The following is a 24,979-nucleotide window of genomic DNA, read 5'->3' as shown; positions in this document are numbered from 1 at the left end:
GAGAACTGAAAGCAAGCAGATATCAACGCCCTACTGAAGAAACCCAAGCCAGATCCAAGCGCCCACAAGAACTTCCGTCCAATCTCCCTGCTTCCGTTCCCAGCAAAGGTCATCAGGAAGATAGTAAACACCCAGCTCACCCGTCACCTCGAAGACAACATCCTGGACCCGTCTCAATCAGGTTTCCGCAGCAACCACAGCACCAAGACCGCCCTCATCCCTGCCACAGACGACATCAGGATCCTACTAGACAATGGCAAGACGGCAGCCCTCATCCTCCTGGACCTCTCCGCCGCCTTCGACACAGTCTGCCATCACACACTACGCACACGACGCAGGGATCCAAGACAAGGCCCTGGACTGGACCACCTCCTTCCTCTTCGGCAGAACTCAGGGAGTCCGCCTCTCCCGTTCCGATGCCTCCGAAGTAATCTGTGGCGTCCCTCAAGGATCTTCCCTCAGCCCGACGCTGTTCAACGTCTACATGGCTCCACTAGCACGCATCGCCCAACAGCATGACCTCAACATAATCTCCTACGCCGACGACTCAGCTGATCCTCTCCCTCACCAAGGACCCCCGCACAGCCAAATCCCCAGCCCCCAAAGACAATGCAGACAACCTGGGAGTCATCCTCGACTCGAAACTCTCCATGACCAAACAAGTCAATGCGGTCTCTACCTATTTCACCACCCTTCGCATGCTCCTGACAAACACGAGGAAAACAGTCCCCAGGCCCTAGTCAGCAGCAGACTAGACTACGGAAACGCCCTCTACGCCGGAGCCTCGCCAAGCTCATCAGCAGACTACAGAGAACCCATGCCTCTGCACGCCTGATCCACGACGTCCCGCAACCACATCACCCACCCCAGGAACCTGCACTGGCTCTCCGTCAACAAAAGAATCTCCTTCAAGCTCCTGATCCACGCACACAAGGCACTCCACAATACCAGCCCAGCCTATCTCAACAGTCGACTCTCCTACGTACCCTACAGGAAACTCCGCTGACCAGGCCCTGGCTACGGTCCCACACATCCGGAGAACTACTTCGAGGCAGATCCTTCTCCCATCGCGCCGCCAGGACCTGGAACACCCTCCCCCGCTATCTGCGACAAACCATAGACCTGCTGACCTTCAGGAGACAACTCAAGACCTGGCTCTTCGACCAATAGCAGCAGCAGCACCCCCTCCCACCCCCCCGTGCCTTGGAACCCTCACGGGTATGTAGTGCGCTTTGCAAGTTATATGATTGATTGAATAAAATACTGCAATGTCTTTACACTGACCAAGATTAAATACTTCGTGCTAGAATCTTACACAAATATCATAAACATTACTTTGAGTTGCTTTAATATGTGAAAAAATGGCTCAATGGGTTACAAATATACTGAAAACGCTACACAAGGAGTAATAACTACAAAATATTGAACAAACTTGAGGTAATTACAAAAGAAAAATCAACCCAAGGAATGGAGGTCACATGCCAAGGGACATAAGGAATTTACATACAAAAACCCCATTTTATATTTATTTTATAAAATTGAAGGAATATATTGTACACGTAGCACTGAAATCTTGATAAAATGCCCAACGTGAAGCAGCAAGTTTTCACAATTTGGAAATTTCCTAGAATCTAGACGTAATCTGGAATGTGATGCATGCTCATCCACACCATCGTCCGACGTTAGATACTCATAACACACATTATGAACTGGAAAGACAAAAACAATACTGTAATTAACAAGATAGTTTTTGGATGAACAACATGCACAGCTTTAATTTAAACTGCTTTTGGTACAAAAGCCTTCCATTTGTATTACTTTCTACTCTAACATTCTACATGCATATGTATACATTCTCACCGGTAATGGACTATTAGAATGGTCAGTGAGATAGTGAACGTTAGGCAGCTAATCCGGTTCTGTGGATTACAATAAAACTACTGATGTATCCTCTCAGGTGAAGCTCCTTAAAAAAAAAGTCACTTATTTGGTATACCGAAGAAAGGGTTGTGCCCAAGCTGACCTACTCCTGTACAAATAGGATTACTGACTTTGAAGCCAGATTATTATATCCTCCACACTTGGGCCTGGTCCTCGTGCTCATAAACAATGGTAAGGTTGGTAATGCTTTGTGTGGCATGAACTGCTAAATATCAGCTCTAAGGAACAATAGTGTCAAAATACAGACAATCGTAGTTATTTCATATACACTTTTGGTAGCATAAACAGGCACAAGGTTTATTAATCGTAAATTACAGAAAGAAAAATAAAATTACTAACTATACAGTTGAAATTACAAATAATTATTTAGGTTTTTCATTCCAAATAAGTTTAACAATCCATGCTGTATTAGGCGGTAAATGGTAAAAGCACTAAATATGAAAATCATGCAAAAATGCATGAAAGTAAGGAAGCAATTATACAGAGAACGGGGGGGAAAAAGTCCAATTTTAGAAGTTACAATGAAAAACAGAATTCACGGCATTACTTTTAACCTATCAAAATTGAATATATTTTTTCCACATTTAGAAAAGTAATGTCACGCATCATCTCTTGATGAAAATGCAAACCTTCTGGAAGTTGCGGCATCTGTGACTGTCAGGAAAGGTAACAAGTAGTGGCAATGAAAGTGGGTCTAATAGACAATTGTACTAATTTTATATCAAGCTAATAGCTCACTCCTCACATTTCAAACTTAAGCCTCAGCTCTAGGGAGAGAATCAAATTATACATGGTGCAAAACCTGGTGTAGAGAATTTAAAACAGAAATAGTCTGGGATACTTCATTACAAGTCACTATAATTCTCTAACAGCACAGAAGCACCTGTGTCCTGGTTTACGCATCTACAGAGAGCCTCCACAGAGTACAAGGCTCTGGAAATCAGGATGGGAGACCTTTTTATGAGGCAAATACCTGAAAAGAATGTTTTTTCTTAGCACCGTGAACACTTCTGTATTTTAATCACACCACTTTAGGCATCTAAATAGATCATCATGGACCAGGATTTCAGGCTCAATTTATTAAGACCATGCAGAAGGATAAACATTCCATCAAATTTAGAATGTTCAAAAATACATATTAGGTTATGAGTGCTGTGTTAAAGAGTATGCACTTCATTCTGCAAGATTAACATCTAGCCCTGCCAAACGTATTGCAATTTATGAATATAACCTACAAATGTTAGATACATGGCAGATCGAATCAATCAATTCAATGTAATCCTACAAATATCTGTTCTAGTTCCAAGCAGAGCCACCATGACAAGTGAGATGATTCAAATGAAAAAGCTCATGCATAGCCCACTTATGAGGAACAAACAGCGCCTCTAGTAGTCCGTATCTTCGATTCTCAAAAAAAACAGGGTTGTGCCAATCACTTTTGGTTGCTATTATAGGTTGTGATAGTTACAATTAAAAACATGATAAACACTTGCTAGGGATATGAATACCCAGGATATCAAACTCACAATAGCAACCTCGGAGTAGATTTGCAGCAGAGAAACAGGTAACAAGGGTCAATTGAGAAAGTTTAAAGTTGATTAATTCCAAAAGGTGGGCTCCAGCTATGGTATGCCCTGAAAACCATTTGGGGTTGCTGCTAATGAATGGCAAAGTATGAAGTTGAAATTTGCCCTTAACAAGTTACACAGACTTCACAGAGGCACAAGTCAAAGGTTTTTGCAGAAAACAGAGTACCTCGCATTCACACAATCTGCTCTTGATCCTCTAGACACAAGGTTTCAAAAAACAAAAAGAGGGGGTTACCATCCCTAAAGATCTGGTGCAGTTTGGAATATCACAGTAAATGCCTAAATTGGAATACCTTCTTTGACAATACTGGTTCAGAACCTTAGATACTGTGTGAAAACATTTTCAATTAAAATGCAGTCCTTTGAGATCTGATAATGAACAGATTATGACAGATTGTGTTTCCCTGGATAACAGTATGACCTGCTAGGCCACAGGACAGCTGTTATTGGTCAGACAACCACAATCAAGCTATAAATTTCTGGAGTGCAAAAAAACCTGGTCTCTGAATACATTTACACCACTTTTAAAGACTTACATCATCATATGAAAAATTCACTACTCCTTGTTGGGCTTGATCACGTCTTCGAAAAGTTTCTGAAAGTTACAAGAGATTTAAATATGTACATTAGGAAAGAATGACACTAGCCTCTGTAGAAGATAATTTTTCAAATTAAAAAATCCATATCGATCTTGAATAAAAGATTAAATAATGTTTACAACCAAAGTAGAATCCTCTGATGTAACTGGTCTATTTGCAGTTTCTATCGCTACCAATGGACTAACTAGAAGCATGTAAAATTATCGCCAGCATTACGAAATAGCCCTTAACTTAGTAACATCACAAGTCTGAGTAACTAGATATAGGTTTTAAAATTTCATAAAATTAGTGAGGAGTGTCAAACTTCACTTTGAGAGAGATTCACCGTGTGTATACATTTGTGTAGCTCTGAATCTTGGTATCCCCAAGTCTAACATATTTGTAACAGAAAAGGGAAGTTGAAATGCGTTTACACACTACCATCTTCAACAAATACCATAACAGGTAAGTTCAGCATCCATGCCAAAGTACTTATTTATAACAAAAACAAGAAAAAAAATTTTTTGAATTGGAGTTGTGTAGGACCAGCTATCAACAAATCTACACTTGTTGAAACCAATAAATGCAGCAAGCGACCAACGCAATTAAATTTCTGCCTGAGAGGTATTCGGTTTCAAGGGTTCCTTTGGGGACTAGAGATTCATGTGCTAGGTTTGCCAAAATCACTTGCTACTCTGGAAAGGATAGTTCAGGTGAGGCAATGTGAGCTAGTCAGGTTTGGGCCTACATGTACTGATGTGGTAGAGAGACTCGGTATCTACATTCCGATGTCCTGTTATTCCAAGGCACAGTTTTGCTTCCCAGTAGAAACACTGCTAACTAGACACTATGTAGGGCATATAGCTTTAGATTCAAGTTTGAGCAAGACTTGAGGTTTTGAGTGTTTAAGAGCACATAAATGTCTAATGAGGTGTTGACATTAACGCAGACATTCTTCAGTTTTGTTAGAAACGTCTCACAAAGCTATCAAGTCATGCACAGGAGATACCCTGAAAGGAATACATTCTTAGGGATTGTGTAGTCTGAGGGTTCAAGAAATAAACTGCACATAAAGTCTTCTAGGTGATTAGGTGAAGTTCCATTCCTCAGATGTTCTTCTCTTCTATGACATGTGGAGTAACATGCCTTACTGGATTCTCAGATAGGCTGTTTTTGCAGTATTGATTGTTCTCTGTAATATAATTCTCCTTCCTAAGTCTCTTGGAAGGATGAGCAGGATACCATCTGATCTTATAAGATTTTGAGATGTAGGGGCCTCTTCCCTCAGAGTTGGTATAAGCAAAGCTGGAAACTGAGGAGACCTAATCACTGGGACATCAGATGCTTTGGAAGTTGGACTCAGTTCATGGTTGGGCTTCTGGCTGGTGAGGAACAAACAAATACACCACTCAGAAGCAGGATATCTTCTGAGGAAGCCTCCATAAGTTAAGATGGAGTCCTGATCCAGTTTTAAGACTTGCAGTTCGATGATGGTAAAATTAGCATAAATTCTAAAGCGATAAGTGAAACATAGTGCAACAGTGAAAACGTGGAATTCGAATAAATTCTTCACATCTATGATAGCCCAGACCCAGATTCTTCAGATCACGGACATTGAAACCTGGGAATGTCAGAAGAGGAGTATATTGTTTAGTAGAAGCGATTATGAAAGTTTGATGTTGTGTCACCAAAAGGACTTTCTTGTGACAGAGGAAAACAGCCCATACATCTTTCTCGTGTTAATTTGCTCAAATTGACAAAATGTTTCTTTAAACATTGTAAAGCAGCACATGGAAATATTCTACCTTTTATAAATAGAATCCCATGGTAGCACATTGTTTTGCCCAATTGTATACGTCATTTGCAATAAAATAAAGCATTGTTAGCTAGAAAACCAAGGTTTACTTACCAGTGAGAGATCGGAGTTTGACACAGCAGGCAACGTAATCATCAAATGTAATCCTTCCATTGTTACTGTATCTTTTTGCAATAGCATTAAATGCTTGAGGACTCAATCTAAATCCTAAAGAAAAAAAAGAAACTTAAATAGGACAAAAAGGTGCATTTCCTCCATTCATTAAGGTTACTGGCCTACTTGCAATCATTCTAAAATATTGCAGTGGTGCTCATATTCAAAAACATTGTGAGGGGCGGACAGACAAAAACATATTTAGCATTTTAAATGGAGCCCAAGCACTCAATATTTACCAAGAACAATCCAATACCAGACACATCTCTACACCTTGTCTGCATAATGCCTGTTTGTGAAAGCCACAGTGCAATATACTGACATTCCTTTTTTTAAAAGAGTACCTAGTAGAATTTAAGTACTGCAAATGGTTATTTTCTAATTGTGTTGCTCATGTTCTCTCCTTTGAGTGAAATACAGAATACAAAAAAAGTTTTATAAAGTGAAGGCATTAGTTGATTGAAAATAAATATACTTACTCATGCTTTCAAGGGCTCTCTGAAGCTCCGGAAAGTCTACTGTTCCACTTCTGTCCGCATCAAATGCCATGAAATTCTGCCTCCAACCATTTAATGCCTGCCAAAGTTCCTTAAATTCGTTAAAGCCCATTTTGCCAGACATATCTCGCTTTAACTTTTGTCAAGGAACAAATTTAAATACCTTACAAACATACAGGTTAACAAAACAGAAACAAAATGAGCGCACTTTCTAAGGTATTTTAACAGATTGTACATCATGGACACACTTACATTTTTTTGTATTCACATCAACAGGCTTACGTATTTTATTAATTACAAAAACATCAGATTTGGAATAATACAAGAGTATACAAAACTAAATCACAATCTTGCACGAACTACTGCTGGAACAATTATAATGCAATCAAGGTCTGTGCTTAGATGGCAGGCTAGCACATTCGGAAAGGGATACCTTCTCGCACAACTACTACAGAGGCATCTCTTAACTGACCTGTGCTGAGCAACCACAGGTAGAGTGCATACAAAACAGGCAAGATAAAGTGAGTTTTTTCTTGGGGGGTGGGGGGGTGGGGGAGGGGATCTTTTCCAGTCCCTATGGCAGTGCTTTAGTTTTTTAAAGTCAGGTTATGTGCATTACACTGGACAGGTCAGTGCATGGACTCCTGTCCCAGAAACAGTGTTTGTGTCTTGTTATTTCTCTCATCGCTACTCTAATGCTCTTTCTCCAGACTCATGATGTGCCTCTTTTTCCTGAATCCAAAGATAACTTCTCTCTCTGGACCAAAGTACCACCTCACCTTCATCCACATGGAGGAGAGGTGCCAGTCTACACCAGGCCCTTTATCTACTGTTGAAAAATATAAGTGTAGCACAATCCACCCTTATGCTTTAGAGTTTTGTGGGTGCAAATAAGGTTGTGAAGGGCAGTGGTCAATGGGTGCAGCTTGCCATCAAGTGTATCTACCTGTAGGATAATTAAAAATTCTGAAAGCAAAGGCTTCTGGTAAGCCTTTGTAGTACAGGTTGACATGCAAATACCAAAACTCTAGTCTGGTCAAAAGCATTGGCAACAAAATGGGTCTTTCTCCAGTAAGAGTATCCAGTAGCAGAGTTACCTTACCAGTATTATAGGTTGTTTAATTGCAAACCTGAAATGACCCACCTAACAAATCAAATGCACCTCTATTCTAGTTCTGCCCATGCGTCTAGGAATAGCCCATCGGGTCTACGGTGTGAGTGGATAGCAACTGCTAAAATAGGTATATGACAATGTTCAATTGGTCAGTCTATTCCCCCCTCAATCACTATTGGGCTGACCAGCACAGCATACAACACAAGTTGTGGCATAGTCTCCATTTTCATAGATTGTTAATTTCTGGGCAGTCGCCAAGAGCATATAGCACTTAATGCTTGTGGCATTATCTTCATTTAATAGGCCAACACTATGATCCAGGACATGCACAAAGTCCGACAGTACATAAAGTCTATTCACATGAATTTCTCCTTTGCCTTTCCCCAATTAAAGAATTGGCTATGCTATAGTGTACAGAAGCAAGCACGACCAAGGAGTCACTTACACTGGCAGGATCTTAGTTAAGCAATTGCTAAATGAACCCTATCATAATTTAACATGCCTTTATTTCCTCAATATTTCAGTACTTTTTTTTTTTAACAAAGGAAAAAAAAAAGTTCGCACAATCCTTCTACAGGTGCTTTGGGTCAACATATGTCACCAGTCTGTACACACATTTAATGTATTGCTGTATTCGTTGTAATACATCAGGCTATGACCAGTTGCAGATTACAACTTGTGTCAAAAGAGTGGTCAGACAACTGTACTAGTCACCAATTTGGATACAACGCCACCAGCCTATGATTATTTAGTAAAGGATCAGCAAAGTAACACTACCAAAAAGTGACTACCAAGCTAGATTTTCCTTGAAAATGTGTAGATTCAGCTGCTCAGTGTGCCTAGTGTGAAATAATTTGTTTAAAGGAAGCAGCTGCTCTGGTCATATGTTTAGGGTCACACAAGAGTCCATATAACACAATAGCCTTACTTTGGATTTTTATGTGGATATACCACTACTTTCCCATGTGGAAGGAACCACAGTTGCATAGCTAATTTCAAGTTATAAATAATCCTTTTTGAGCAAAAGTCCATGGTTAAGACAGGGAAGTATCAAACTGTTGGCACAGCCTTCCACTGAATGTACACACAAGAAATCGGAGACATAAAACAAGGCAACATTCATAATCCACGCTGGAATATGTGCATAATTTACATATTTCCTTGTACAATCTTATGAATCAGGCATTTACGCACATTTCTCTTACCTTTGATATACATACTGCAAGCATTTTCATATATGGTACAAAAACCCAATGTTGGAAAGTTGATATTTTACGTGTTTTTTTCCCTTTAGTTTAACAGTCTACAAGTGCTGCCATTTCAAATGCAAGCCTGATAAACCTACAAAGACGGATGCACATCACTGCTCTACACAGAGTTAAATACATCATAAAACGTGTCAATTCCCAACAAGTAAATACTTCTATGGTTGACAATGTTCTACTGTATACTTCTAGGGAGTCTTCTGCCATTAACCTGAGGATGTGCGTGTACAGACACACAAATTCCTGCATCCTTACTTACATAAAACCAACTGCAACACAGCTTTCAAAAATGAAATACACAAATTATACTTTTTTCATTTGCAAATCACAACTAGATGCAGTAAAACGTTGTGAAAAAGGCCATAGTTCACGCTTAGGTGACCCATAATAAACCAGCTGCACTAGCAGACCCCCCTCTGCCCCAAGGCTTTTTGACTGTAAGCCTGCTCAGCTCATGCTTGAGGCACACAATCTATAAATTGGACATCAGTGAGTCGGATAAAGTGGGCTTCTAACTTATTCCTGTAATTAAAGGGAGCCATCGTTACTCTGCTCCACTATTTCTGTGCATCTCCTTTTATGTACAGACTCCATTACAGCCACACATTGGTTTGTGTGATAAGAGGTTAGCACTAAAATACTTGAATGTCGGTGACGTAGTCAGAATAACCAGAGGTATTCTTTTCTGTAGTATCTAATCACCACCGATAACCCAGATCCACAATAGTTTGCTACAATAATCAGATATTTTCCCCTCTAGGTATACTCGTTTTATATTCAATGCGTGGTTTATTTTCATGCAAGTGTCAAATATAAAAGCATGTTTATTCAGATCATAATTCATTGGAAAGTGATAATGAAGTCTGCTTGAATATATTCTGCATGGCTAAAGTTCTCTTTTCCATTAACTGTTTTTAAATAGTGAACAATATTTTGTTGAAGCAGAGAACTTCACTTCTTGATTATTGCTGTTAAACAATAGGCAAGGTTTCACAGACTAAGTGAAAGAACAGAGTGTAATGAGATAGAGAGGAACTTCATACTAAAGACTAGAGACAACAGGACAGACACCAATTTTGTAGCGCCAGCTTTTGTGGGGCCTAAACAGCAGAGAGCCAAATCAAAGCAACTGTGGTAAGAGCACATACTCCTACTTAAAACTGCTGTTTTTCACTGGGTTTGTTTAAGTTTCCTTCCTTTTCCCCCTAAACTGTTGTGTTTCTATCTAGGACCCTAATTCGCTATTCCCGATTTATTACCTTATGTGGTTATAATAAATAATATCCTTATTAAGGAATAAGAATCATATCCATATTTAGTAATAGCCCATGCAGTCCAAATACGGCAAGCCTACTCCCCTAGACTCCTAGAAACTACAACGCGTTCTTTAACAAACCAAGCCTCCAGCAGCCCGGGAAATCCCCCTGCTTTTGTTTTGATTTGCACAAGAACTCCTAGAGTCCAGAAAGAACTGTTAGTTCTTAGTGACGTCTTATGTCCAACCTTACGTCAAACTCTGCACCTTTCAGGTATAAATATACCAACGTTGCCTTAAGCAAACACACGGTGGTTTGGAAGCAGAGCAGCTATCTACTTGCCCGGAAGCCCAGCTGATGCGAGAGCCGAAGGACACCGCCCCTCCCGACGCACTGCGAAAGACGCTGTCTTTCTCCAGCCGAGAAAATCCAGCTCTGGTGTTTGCAGTCACCCTTGCGGGTTGCTGGGAGATCGAGTCCTGAGAGAGAGAGATACAAGACCTACTACATTCTATTACCAAGGTACAGAGCTGACTAAACCCTTAAGAGAATTCTTGATTCAGATTCCTTGGTAAAAAAAAACAACTTAACTAAAACTGCAACTTACTTACTCCTTCCCACTGTATTAGGCTTAGGTCAGGTACACCGGGGTAGGTGTATCTTAGAAGCACCAGTTGAGTACGTTAGTCAATGTTTTTATGTATGTATATATTTTATCCAAGTATCATATGGCTAAGAAACCATATCAATGCTTTTACAATATTATTTCATAATATTACCGTACGCACTTTACTTTATGGTAAGTATTGCAATTGTGGCAATTCATTTCTCTTGAATGAGAAAGAAGACTGCTCAATAAATAACACCTTTTATTGAAAACGCCAGTCTCTCTATTTCTCTGCACTCTGGTGAAATGAAGTATGCACGATTGACTGAGTGAAATAACTGTCTATTGTTTTCACACGACTCTAGGGATACACTCTTTATTCTGAGGGAGCAAAGTTGTCATGTTTATGTGGTGGTCAGAAACTAATCCCTTCTTGTCTAAATCAGGAGAGTTAACTCTTTCCTGAACATTCGAGAAAGTTTCTAGTTAACTCTGAGCTAGCTGGCAAAACTAATTAAGTCAAATATAGTCAGTAGAGACCTAGTCGACCTCAGTCCTACGTCTACACTGCTGTTTATTTTATTCCAATGCGCAGAGCCTATTGGGAATATAGGAACTACACTACACTGTGCTACGACAACTAGCAAGCAAATTTCCCAACATCCCTGCCCCCCCATTGAATCTAAAAAGGCAGAAACACCCCTAAGCTGAGTGTTTAAGAAACTGCTTAACCTGGTATGTGGTTAGAAATGGTATTTATAAAAAGCATATGCAGCACTTCTATTTTACTAGAAAAACAAGTTGTTTTTTTTTAAAGTGCGCAAAAGCAGTATTTAACAGTTTTACATTTGCGCCTTACCTGCAGGTTTGAATAAGCGCTGCAAAATGTGTATTGGACCGGTCTATATCCAAGGAGAATTTGTGCGGATGAGCTGCTCCCACCCCCTGCACACCAGCTTCTGCTTTATTGATTGGCCCATAGGGCATCTGACCAGGCCTCCGCCCTCCCCTTACACCTGCTCAGCCCCTCAAGTTTAAGGTCACATGCTCTTTAAACAAGGTTCGTATTGGCTGCTGCACCTGTGTTGTGATTAGTTTCTAGGGCCAGGTTTCAACTGGACTTGGGGCTAAGGGTTTGCATTCCAGATTAGTTCTTAGGGCTAGGGTTTCTATTGGACATAATGTTTAAAGTTTGTGTTCAGATTGGCTGATCGGGCTAGGGATGTTACCAGTTAATAGGGCTAAAAATCTGATCTGCACATGGTCACATGATCACTAGGGATACTTAATCTTAGGGCATCTCAGCTAATGGTGGAAAGGACAAGGGCATCTTCCCTTGTGGGATGGGTCAGGCCTAGGGCCAGAGATGCAGCCTTTTTAGGTCTCGCCTAGCGAACGCATTGCATGCGCTGCTTCGCCTTGGCGAGGCCCCATTGTTGTCGGTTTGGTGCGCGAAGGGAGACAAACCATGTGCGCTCATGGACAGGCGATGTGCACGCACAGGCGATGTGCAGGCACATGGCATCTCGGTCTACCTCACAAGATCCCACCGCTGGCTCACATGCTCCCACCGGGCGCTTGTTCTACCCAAGTGCCGATAACCACAGGAAACTTTGAAACAAAAGTCCTCCCTCCCTCCCTACCCACCTCCCTGTCACAGGGAGGGGTTGGCCCGCCTTCTGACCCAAGGAAAGGTAATAACTTTGTCCGGTGAGCGATCAGTGTGTGTCCCCGGCTGATGAGTCCCCTTCTCGGGAGCTGCAAAACCTCTGCGCATTCCACTAATGTTCCTTATATTAACAGGCATTTTTTCTGCTACTTTCCATCACACAACTCTCAGTGGCGGCAGCAACTACAGAGCCAGGCTGCCTGCAGCTCTCACCTCCCTCCTTGCAGCTCTCAGGTCCCTTGCACCCTCACTGCCTCGTATGCACGGCATTGCAATCCGAACACACAGGTAAAGCCCGCCCGCGGAGGCACGCTGACCGTCCCGTGTGGAGATATTTTAATGCAAGCTTCTGTGCCTGACCTTCTGCTTGAGGAGGAGAAGCCGGGGCGTGTTAGATCAGAAGGCGGTCTACGGCATGAGTCTAGGGCAGAGGGTGAGCTTAGGGGGTGGGGCTTCTGTAGGAAAGGTACATGAAATGAGGAAAGATGGGTGGAGGAGAACAAAGATGAAGGGATGGCGGTTGGATTGTTAGGGAGTGAGTGAGAAAGGCACAGCGGGTGTGCAGTATGGAGGACAGGCAACAATACATGCAGGTATGTGGTTGTGCAAGGGATGAAACTAGGCTGGGTGCAGCAGGACTAGGGTGCAGGTGAGTGCGTGGAGGGAGCGTACTGTGTAGGGTGGTGTTGGCGTGTTGCCTAGGGTCAGGATGAGGAACGCACTGCTAGATGTGTACGCAGGAAGTGAAGTAGGGAAGCAGTCCACATGCTGGCTCTCTGAGGAGGATGAAGTCAGATGTTGGAAAGTGTGAACCGTTTTTAGGAGGGTGGTGTAGGTGTGTGAATATATGGACATCTGTATGTTTGTTGGGGTGCTTACAATGATTTATTGCACAAGGAAACCAGTCAGATGAGGGCGGCTCGAGAGAAATGGAGAGGCACAGACATGCAGCGTCAGATGTGGAATAGAGGCGTGGGGCAGTCGTGCACGGCATTGAGATAGACACATGGAGTTCCCTCTGTGGAGCGAATGCAAGGGATGCAGTCTAGACACGTAGGTGTTGCAGGATGCACACACCAGGTATCCAAAACACAAATGCACACAGCGCATAACAGGCAAACAGTGGGGATAGGATAGACATGAATGTGGTGCAGATTAGGCCATGCATGACATGAGGATTATCATGGACTAGAGGCATACAGGAGACGAGCTAGTATTTTTAAAGAGACCATATGATATATGTTATGACTTGCAACATCTAATTCCCCTAAAATGTTTCACAACACCCGGTCCCGTATATCACTCAAGCCGCAGCGCTGAGGCGCTCCTTTGGTATTTTTACTAGAAACAGGACTCTGCTCAGCTGTCATTTCAGTATCCACAACGTCACCATTTAGGAAGCCCAGTCGTCTGTACTTCGAACAGAAAGCACCAAACACTAACAGCTGGCAACTTCAAAAAAAATTACAATTACAATTACCACAAACACCCCAGAAGCTTCTCCCTAACAGGAGTCTTTCCAAAAAATGTTTGCAAAAATTGAAAGTGGTCCCGGGGCGTACTGTTAAACTGAAGCTTTGTTTACATTTTCCTTACTGCGTCAATAGCCATTTGCACAGGAAAAAATGCAGTAATTCCAGGAAATGTGTCCGGCTTGACCTCGTATTCAGTAGAAACACTTTCTATTGTCACTAACACCATCATATGCAGATCAGGGTGCAGATGTATATACACCAAGTCTCAGATGCTGCTCTACCTAGGTAATAATAATTTACAAATGGTTTTTTTTTTCTGGATATTTGCCTAATGCGTTTTTAGACTTTGCATGTACATCCGAAAAAAAAAAGAGAAAAACTTATAGCCCAGAAGAACTACCACTGATCTAAACAGACAAAGTTACCCTCACATAAACAATGCCTGTCATTCACACCAAGTCAGCAGATGTTAAACAAGCATTTGCAATGCAATAGGTCTCGCATTTGTGAAAATGTAAGCTATTGGCATTTTAAATGACAATGCCTTTTATTTATCGATTTTCAAAACAAACAGATAAAAGGTTTGTCATTTACAATGCCTGTAGCTCAAAGTCCGGCAAATGCGAGACCTATTATATTGCAAATGCTTTTTTCTTTTTTTACCATTTACCGGCAAAATCTTTAAGCAATTCACACCCTCAAACATACAAAACGCAATCTAAACGCACACTGCCCATTTACAAACAAACGCACATTTCAACATCTCAACCACTACGTAACCCACAAACCTCTATATACCCTTCTACTGCCACACAATGGTACCTTCACACTCACATCCATTCTGTCCTATACCACAATCAAATCCACACACCAACCAAAATTATACATAACCTTTAACACACACACTTCATGTTTCGTACACACCAGCTCTACCTTCCAACTCCTTTTTATCACCAACCCTATAGTCACTCACATTATCCACTAAAACCACCATCCCTCGTTTTACCAAAACTACACCAACAAACAATCCTTACACTCCACCACACAACCTATTTTACTTCTTCCTAACAAAACTAGTACAAACAAACAATCATAAGTCCTGCCCATCTCCTCTCACAAACCACATACACTCTTCCAACGCACATCACCACCACCTTGAATATTTAACGTCCACTCACCAACAATACCGTTAGTCAAATCATCCACCGAAATTCACTAAATCTATCTCATCTCACAAATACGCAAACCATAACACACCAATATATCACAACCACACAGTTTCATAATACATTCCTTCATGAAATAGAACCAAACACCAACTCCCACACTCATGACTACATAAAATATACAAATCCAAACCCAACATGAATTCAGAACTTCCTATCTTCATCAACACCTACTGCAAACATCCCAACGCGGTCACCCGCCTTTCATCCACTGCATAATTTAAAGCCTTAAAAACACGACCTACATACTTCACCGCCACCCCTAAACCATACACCTTCCACCTTAAACAGTTGCAAACAAAATAAACATAACACTACACAACTTTGCATCTCTTGGTCTATTACGCAACTACTTTACAAAAACACAGCCCACCAATTCTCAACTACCATTTCCACTGCCTGCACTGAGATCCAACAAAATGCCTTCCAAGCCTGCAGGATGTGGATTGCAATACAGACAAACACTATTGCTATCATGAAACAGTTAATACCAACACTAATAATGCACCTGCTAGTAGTTCAAAGAATACTACTCTCTTCTAGAAAACAAAGTCACACCATCACCAAAACACAATCTCTAGACTGCCTACAAATAAATGCTCGATCACTCTAAAAAACACACACCACATTTACGATCTACTCACCGACACAGCATAACTTGCCCTTCATAACTAAATCATGATTGGGAGAAGACAGGACCCCAATATTGCATGAAACTATTCCTAAAGGCTATCAAAAGGTCACAAAATCAAATGGGCAAAAAGGAAGCAGCCTCGCTGTTATATTCAATAAAATAATACGCCTCACCAAAGCGGACGTTTCCCTATAAGTTTGTGAGGCCCTCATAATCAGATGCAACCCTACACCTACTTTCTCCTGTAACTTCCTTCTTCACAGACTACCACTTAGCAATGCAACATTCCCAGACACATTTTCAAACCATATGCTCCAACTCCATTCTATGCATCCTTGGTGACCCAAACATGGTTCAAAAACCCAATATGCCCCACCAAGAACTAGCATCACTGGCCTAAAAAGAATGAACCCAAATTATATCGTCCACAAACCAACACACATTGATCGACACATTCTAGATGTCATTTTAGCAAATCGAGAACTAGTTATCTCTAAGGATTACGGGTAACTTTCCAACACAAAACAGGACAAATCACAACATCTAAGCCTACCTTACAAACAACCACAGATCGACCATGGAACAAAGTCAATTTTGACTACTTCGAAACACAACTAACATCTAATAGATGCAGTTCAAAAACTATCTGTGGCTCCAGGAAGCTTTTGATAACCGAATACCACTAACAAAATAGGGCGAAAGAAAAAACAAACACCATGGAGGAATGCAGAGCTAAAAAAGATAAAACGACAAATTGCTAAGCTGCAATGCACCTGGCTCAAAACAAACGAGACAAACTTCACTTACACAAACTTAAACTTAACAGAATAAACAATCAAAAAACTTTAAGAAACAAACCAAAAAAGTACTATTCCAACGGCATTCAAAGTGCTAAATGTGCAAATAAACCTCACTGAATTTCGTAAACCTGAATGCATAGAGGAAATTCACCCCATTTCTCAAGAATTTATTGACAAACTGGCAAATCATACAACAACCAAAGCAGATATGTTGGACTCCTAATTAAAACAAAGGAAGACCCCCAGCACCAACCCATTTGCAATAATCCCCTCCAGGGGGAGGCTAATCCAGCATGTACATTCCTTCAAACAAGTATCAGAAACTGAAATCATGGATCTTTTCAAAACAGGCCAGCAGTCTGCCCTGCTGACCCTTGTCCACCACAAATCTCCAAGAACCTTCTTATAACTACCTCTGTTGACATATAAGTACGGTTCCCGATTTTATGGTATTTCATTTTTTGTCATTTTCGTCTATTCCACATTTATTTTTTGCCAACTTTATCTGTATTTATCCATATTATGAGTATTGTGAAAAAATAAAGCTGAAACTGGTATATTTCCACATTTATTTACCCAATAACTATCCAGTCATGTTTGAATAACTGCACGGTTTTAGTGATATGAACTCCTGCAGAAGATAAATCAATGCACTTATATAACAATATGCACATTTCAGTATCAGCCTTGTGCATATTTCCTGCTGTTTAAGCTTCTTTACTAAAATATTTCATTTTCAACACCCTTACCTATCAATCCACACAGTTATTGGCCTGACAGTCATAACAGAGTATTTAGAATCCCTCAAAAAGCACCCAATTTCTGTTTTTATCCACCTTTAAAAATAAATACAGACAAGAAATTAAATGATTTTAGGGAGCCTTACACATAAGGTAGAACAATCAATATTCTTTAACTAGAGGAGTATTTCCAAAAGACTTTAAAGGCATACATACTCCCATTATTAAAGAAAACAAACCAAACAAATACAGACAAATTACAAATGGACCTGTCCTTGAGCAAAGTGATAGAAAGGGCCGCATTCACCCAGAGGTCATAATTTATTTTAGGACAACTCCATACGTTCCGACTTCCAAACAGGATTCAATCAGGTAAGAGGCACATAATCTGCCCTCATGACCATCTGGTATGACCTTAAAAACACAGTAGACCAGAATGAGGTCCCTGCACTACTTCTCTTGGACCTTTCAGCTGCCTTCACCACAGCTGACTGACACCAATTCTAAAACTATACGAAGCCAGCATAGAGGGGAAGTCTCTAAGCTGGATCACATTCTACCTCCAAAAGAGAACAAATTTCGTCCAAATACCCTCCCACATCCAAACCGTACCTCACAAAAGCAAGGGTTCCACAAGGCTCTATCATCTCATTCATACTTTTCAACATCAAGTCATTGATAGCAATGATTAATGAACATCAGCTCACATGCAATAACTACAAAGAGAAGACACAAATAGGTCTTAAACTGGAAAACCTCAAAGACCTGGGTAAATCTTCAGTTGGCTCAAAGCAATTGATGAGGATGACATGGAGCCATCTCAAATCGGACGTATCCAAAATTAAAATAATCGCATGTGGTGACTGGAAAAATTATGATGACCCTCTCTGCATCTGGCCTGATGCTCTAGGACCATCTCCTAAAGTATCCAAGGAAGTAAGAAACATTGCAATTACCATGGACTCCAAGCTATCAATGATTTCACAGGTGGATAATTAAGCAAGATCAAGATTCATTACTATGAAAACTGCTACGCAGCTTCTCCCAACTAGGATTTCTTCTCATGGCCCAGGCCACCATCTCTTTTACTGTCTAAACTTGACCACACCATTGGCCTCTACCATGGATCTTCTTTATCAACTATGAAAAGACTACAATGAAATCAGAACTTTGCTGCCAGACTACTGCAACATGTAAGGCCACATCTCCCCTGCCTGGAGGGATACCAGTTGCCAGATGATCCACCTTCAAGTTGCTCTGCATCATCCACAAAGCAAAACATGGAAAAGGACCACTTTTCTTCAGGAATAAAAGCACCAAATAGATACAACAAAAGATCCTTCGTTCCATAGTGGCACCTGAACTCAAAACCCTGCATACAAGAAAAAAACAAACTCTTTTCAATCAGCCAAACTAAGTAATTAATTACCCTCAAACATGAGATCCATGGTTAACTAGTTTATCTTCAGAAAACTACTCTACATGACAACCATAGTTAAAACGAATGTACAGCATGTCCGTGCATGTAAACATGTATAATTTGATTATATGTATGCATTTAAATATGTGCAGTTCTTTTTACAAATATGCATGCTCCTTATGGTTTAAAAATAGAGCCATTCTTACAAACAAATATATGTATGCGATTGTAAGTGCAGTACTCACCTGTTTAACCGCAGTATTGTTTACTCCATAGGAAAACATTGGACTGTGTTGAAAAACAAGAGGGTGTCGATTTTTCAAATTGAAAAGTATTTTTAAATACAAACTTACTTGACTTATTACGAATATCTTGGTCTTAAAATAAAATACAAACAAAGTATATTTTTCTAAAGTTGGTCTGAATCTTCTTCTGGAGCCGTGTGTCCATTGTTGATCACTGTTGTACAATAAATGTCTTACACTCCTGTGTTAGGCCCAAGGCTGCTCCCCCACACTACCACAAATAGAGCACTTTGGGTTTTACATTGAACCCTATACACTTTTCGGGAACCCCTGGACTCTGCACGGTATTTCTACTTAGTAGCAATATCTTATGCAGAGCCAACGTACTACACTCAATGTAAACTAAGTTTGGGCAGTCAACAGGATCATGACATTAACAAAATGCTCCACTGGAATGGCGCTTTCTTCCAAGAGTGGCCCATCCATATTCACTCTGCACCACAGACGAAGTAGAAGGTTTAGAATTCTGTACTTCCACGTAGCAGATTGTTCTTTTCTTTTTCTTGTGCTCATTTATAAACAAAATGAGCCATCTCTTGGACCAATTCTGGAGCCAGAATCATTATTGCTAGAGCCTGAATCATGGTACAAAACTCCAAATGTACGGGAGTTACTCATGGCAAATAAGACTGCTTCAAAAAATAATTTTAAAATGGTTAAAGATACCCTTGATCTTTCACAAGTAGGATTTCCTGTACCAAGGGCAGATACAATTAAAAACGTTCAGAAAATGTAACCCAAACCACGCCTTAAAATGGAAAACTCACTTTCTTTAACACTTAAGTTTCTATCCGTAACTTTTTCTTAATGATTTCTTTAAAATATATACATATTTGCGCTTTACAGGTAAAAAGATACATCCAGCATTGAGATCATGAGTCTGCAGGTCTCCAGATTAAAGGCTGAAAAATAAGAGACTCACTTTAGTAATCAACATGATAGGAAACATTATTCAACACAATTCTGTCTGCAGTATACCTTTTTCCAGGGTAAATTAATCAAGCATGATAAACCAAAACACTAAAAAAATACATTCCTGAATGGTACTAATGATTTTATTTGTGAAACTAACACCAATAATAATTCATCAAATATCACAAACCATCTGAACTACACATCACTAAAGTAGGGTGACCAGGCGTCCCAGTTTTGCCAGGACGGTCCCTGTTTTTAACCAAATGTCCCAGCAAATTTCAAGAAATTTAGCTCATGTCCCTGTTTTTGGAGAGGGTCGACTGAAAATGGTGGGAGGTGTTTATGTTTTGCAAAGCAGGTATACTGAGCACTTTCAAGAAAGCAATTTAATTAACAGGCAATCTACTGGGCTTAAAAATTGCATTTTATGTATGTTCTTACTGCCTGTTCTGTAATTCTCTGCTGAGGAGCGCTCATCGCTTGAAGTTAAATTTTAGTCCTTCTATTTTTGTGAAGTGTCCCGGTTTTTGGCTTTAAAATTCTGGTTACCCTACACTAAGGGCACTTTAGAGCACTTGTATAGAAAGTAAAAAGGAAGATAGCTGTGCAGTAAAAAGTATCTGAACTTTAGTGTCTGGCCAGAATGGTAAAAAGAACCTGGATGTGTTCTTTGGATGCTTCATTATAGTCTTTGGCTTAGCGGATCAGCCGCTTTGAAGATTTCAGCTTTCGTTAGTGTCTTAATTTGAAGGCAAGATTTTATCTTAGACAGGGCTATGGTCACCAAGAATAGAGCAACAACCCTCACCCAAATGATCTTTTAATTGATTATTTTATTGATGGACGGATATAGTTTCATCAGGTGGAGCAACCAGGAACACAAGTTTTTGGCTACAGCATAGTAGCATGCTAGTTTCTAAAGCCAGGACCTCAGCATTAACTCCATACCACCCCAGAAGTAACAGAGCAGAGCCTCTTATAAGTGCCACACATGTGCACGGATGTCAGCTTCTTATTTTGTTCCCTCTCTATAAACAATCAGATGTGTAACATGACAAATGTTGGTATCAGTGTGTTGAATCCCAACATGGGACCTTTATAGATGTAAAAAAGAAGTGACCACTTAAGTTAAATAACTTGTTCTTCCGATGGGTACTTCTAAATCAATACATTTTCCTTGAGGTTTTACAAAAAACCTCCCAAAAAACCCCACAGAAGACCATTATCAAGAAAGGATACATACTGATTCACACATTAGTGGTTAAACTTATACCCTGCACAGAGGATATATAATCTCTTGTATAGGTTACTGGCATGTTGATTGAGTGGCGACTGAATAAATATACTACTACACAGTCAACCTCTGTATATAGATCTTTTAATCTAACAATGAAGATAGATTGGGGAGTTGAAATACTTATACGAGAGTTGAGAAAGAATACAAAGAGGAAGGGGAAAGGAGAGCGATAGAGCAACAGAAAGAAGGATTGATTGAGTGTAAATGTTACATTGTGCTTGCCTATCAGATTGATTGAGCGTAAATGTTACATTGTGCTTGCCTATCAACTCTCACTTTCTAAAGATATTACAATAATTATTTCTGGATGAAAACAAGTAAACAGGGTGGAGCTGAAAAGTGCGAGATTGCATACTGCATAGTAAAAGCACGCAGAAGTGTTTTAAACATAACGTCAAAATGTAAAAAGAGAGAACTACCAATATTTACTATGCATGTAAACATGTGTTATATGAAAAACCTTATAGATGGTGATGACCATTTCGAATTCGTATCAAAATAAAGTTGCATAATAAAGCTCCTGAAATGATTAAAATGCTTTATTCAGTAACTAGCAGCCCGTCCCGACGTTGACCGGGTATGAAAAAATGTGTGTAATGTGTGTATTTGGCAAGGGCAATTTATTTTAAAATCTCGCATTAGACAAAACTTTTGTTTCATTAGAATAGGGACGGAGAAGGACCAGCTGCAGCCCTGGTTGATGTTAGCAGGCGCGTGTAATTGGTGTAGTGATCCGCCGCCTGAGCCCGGCTACAGCCCTGGTTGATGTTAGCAGGCGCGTGTAATGTCGTTGAATGAGAGAGTTATCAGCCGCGGGCAAATCAGTTTAATGAGAGTTCAGTGACAGCGAGTAGGAGAGGCTGCAGTAATTGTCCCCGCAGACACGCTCATTTGCGTGTTGCCCCGCTTGAGGCCCAGAGGCAGGCCTGTTTGATGTTAGCAGGCGCGTGTTCCCCCGCTTGAGGCAGCTGCAGCCCTGGTTGATGTTATCAGGCGCGTGTAATTAGTGTACTGATCCGCCGCCTGAGCCCGGCTAGAGCCCTGGTTGATGGTAGCAGGCGCGTCTAATTTCATTGAATGAGAGAGTTCAGTAACAGCGCGCAGGGGAGGCTGCAGTAATGTTACTTACCAGGCCTCCAGCTGAACGCGTTTACCAGGCCCCCAGCACACGGCCACAGCAGACAATCTTCTGATTAATGTACGACCCACATGGCATGAAGGGAGGAACGTAGCACACGCCCCCAGCGTTTCTCACGCCCCCAGTGTGCCCCTTGATGCAGCGCAATTGCGTTCACATGGCATGAAGGCCGGACACACCCCCCCGCGTTTCTCATACCCCAGCGTGCCCCTTGATGCTGCGCAGCAATGTCATTGGCGCTTGTATGTGCGACTCACATGGCATGAAGGGCGGACACACGCCCCCAGCACAAGCCCACAGCCCACAATGTGATGGCCGTATGACACGCCCCAAGCGTTGGTCACGTCCCCAGCCCACAAGGGACTACTTTGCTGGCACGGTTCTTTTACCTTTTAAATGTATATGGTGTCCTACGGTACAATTGTATGTCTTGCACTATATGATTGTGATGAACACCACTGTTTCTTGAAAAGTTAATAAAACATTTTTTTTTTTTAAATGTATATGTGGCCGTCTGCATAGCCTATGTCCTTCTGTTGCAACTGCCCTTACCAACGCTGTATTGGATGTTGATTGGTGCTGTGGTTACTGAGATTACCCGCCTCGAAGGTTTGGGCTCTCTCTTTATAATATTGATATGGATAAAATCGATGGTGAGGAAAACTGCTGTTTTCTCTAATGTTATATGATAAAAACATGTATTTCAGAGTGACACGTTAATTGGTTTGAAAAATTATAAATATGAAAAACTTTAGTAGTGCCTAATATTGACATGTAACTCCTTAAGAATAGTGAATGAATTAATCAAGAGAAATCGAGATACAATTATTAATGTGTGATTTACAATAATCATAACGTGGTAATGATTAAATTAATTTTCTTGTAGGCCTCAGATTTTTTTTCTTTCTTAAAAGGCAGAATCGAGCTAAAGTAGTCACTTTAGGCGCTGCGAGAACTTTCCGTGAAGTTTTTTTGTATTCAACAATGGGTTCACTTTTGATTTTGCAACATTCTTAACAGAAATGTATCAATATGATTGTAAACCCAGGGAAAGCACCTGGGAACGGACAGAGTAAAAGGAAGTTTTGTACTTCAGTGAAAAGCATCAAATTTTGAACATAATGAATTTGAAAAAGGATTACTTCATGCGTCCGGTCCGGATTTCTTAGTGAGGTACTGATCACACCATGAGCAACTCACCGGGAGCAACCAATGGAAACCATATGGGCTGACAGAAGAGATTTGTGGGTGTCAACTGTGAACTTTTTGAAGTATAAATTGCCCCTTAGAGGAGGAGTCGGGCTGGTTGTCATTTTCCCATTTCCCTGCCTGGCGTGCTGTCACACTGAACTTTGATTTCCCCTCCATGCCAAAACCCTTGAACTGAACTTTCCTGACTGTCCCAAACCTGCACTTTGCCGGCTGGTAAAGTTGAGCAAGGCATAACCTTTCGGCTGAAGGGTTAACGGACTCCTTCTGTGGTATGCTGTGCTACTGTTCTGAGTTGACCAGATCCTTATAAAAAACAGACTATATTTCAACCATATTCGGTTTGTATGATACGACAACTGAATCTCAAATTTTCTCTCGGCAACCAGCAAATGTCCATTGTTAAAACTGCTTTGTAATGTGTGGCCATTTGCACTAATTATCAAATATTATAACAGATGTAAAATGCGATTTCATATTCTAGCCATTCAAATGGAGTCTCTAGAATTTCCATGAGTAATTATTTTCATATGTGTCATTCTTTGGGTCATAAACTTTCTTGTCCAAGATAGGCGGTTTTGTAGTCTCAGAGAAAGTGCTGAAACAGACATGTATTTGGCATTTCTTTATTTCAGGTCCTCGTAAGGAAATTGCCTCACGTTCTCTAAATATCCAAGTCCCTGTTAGCTCAGCAAAACGTTCCACTGGAAGACCAAGGTTTTGTAATCAAAATGGTGAAGAATTTGTAAAGATTGTTGTTTTTATGGGCCCAGCTAGAGATGATGAAGTGTTATAGGTAGTATAACATAATTGCATCAAAGGCAAGAGGGGGCTGATTGATACTTCTAACCAAAGATGCCTCACCTTAGAATATATAAACCAAAGCAGTATCTCCCTGTTAGGCCTGTGGAGTGGACTTAAGGCCAAAATGTCCTGCAGAACCAAACAGGCAAAATGCCCTGTCCACTGGACACAGCTGTTGAGGCAGCAGAAGTATGTGAATGTATACAATGACCCCAGGCATGTGTCAAGGAACATAATCCACCACAGTGGCAGCTGCCTTAACCCAGGTAGAATTGAGTCTCAGACCTTCCAGGGGCAGCCTCTTTGCTAGTGTGCAGCAGATTTTGATGCAAAGCACCATCCACCGAAAGTCTTTTCTGCACAGCCTTCCATTTGTTCACTCCATATAACCACACACAAAGATGGCAGTCCACAGGGTGTTCCTTGGAATGATCAATGTAAAAGCTCAAATCCCTATTTGAGCCTCTCCATCTCTTTCGAGGGGCCAGGTGGAGCAAAGAATGCGATGGACTGAAGCGTGAAAAGGAGTCA

General features: G+C 40.8%; 1 protein-coding gene across 1 annotated transcript in view; it reads right to left on the bottom strand.

The window, feature by feature from the left end:
- Nucleotides 1-1,331: 1,331 nt before the first annotated feature.
- Nucleotides 1,332-24,979, bottom strand: part of SRI (sorcin) — a 79,729-nt gene continuing 56,081 nt past the window's right edge. The window contains exons 4-8 of the mRNA XM_078663630.1: nucleotides 19,944-19,987; nucleotides 6,557-6,704; nucleotides 6,018-6,131; nucleotides 4,067-4,125; nucleotides 1,332-1,709 (exon numbers count right to left, since the gene is read on the bottom strand). Of these exons, the coding sequence (XP_078519756.1) occupies nucleotides 1,683-1,709; nucleotides 4,067-4,125; nucleotides 6,018-6,131; nucleotides 6,557-6,704; nucleotides 19,944-19,987 (392 nt within the window). The 3' untranslated portion in view covers nucleotides 1,332-1,682. The remainder of the gene's footprint in view (nucleotides 1,710-4,066; nucleotides 4,126-6,017; nucleotides 6,132-6,556; nucleotides 6,705-19,943; nucleotides 19,988-24,979) is intronic.

Source organism: Lissotriton helveticus, chromosome 10 (genome assembly GCF_964261635.1).
Source record: "Lissotriton helveticus chromosome 10, aLisHel1.1, whole genome shotgun sequence".
Taxonomy (NCBI): Eukaryota; Metazoa; Chordata; class Amphibia; order Caudata; family Salamandridae; genus Lissotriton; species Lissotriton helveticus.
The sequence above is the reverse complement of the archived record's forward strand: the minus strand, read 5'-3'. Positions and strand labels throughout refer to the sequence as shown.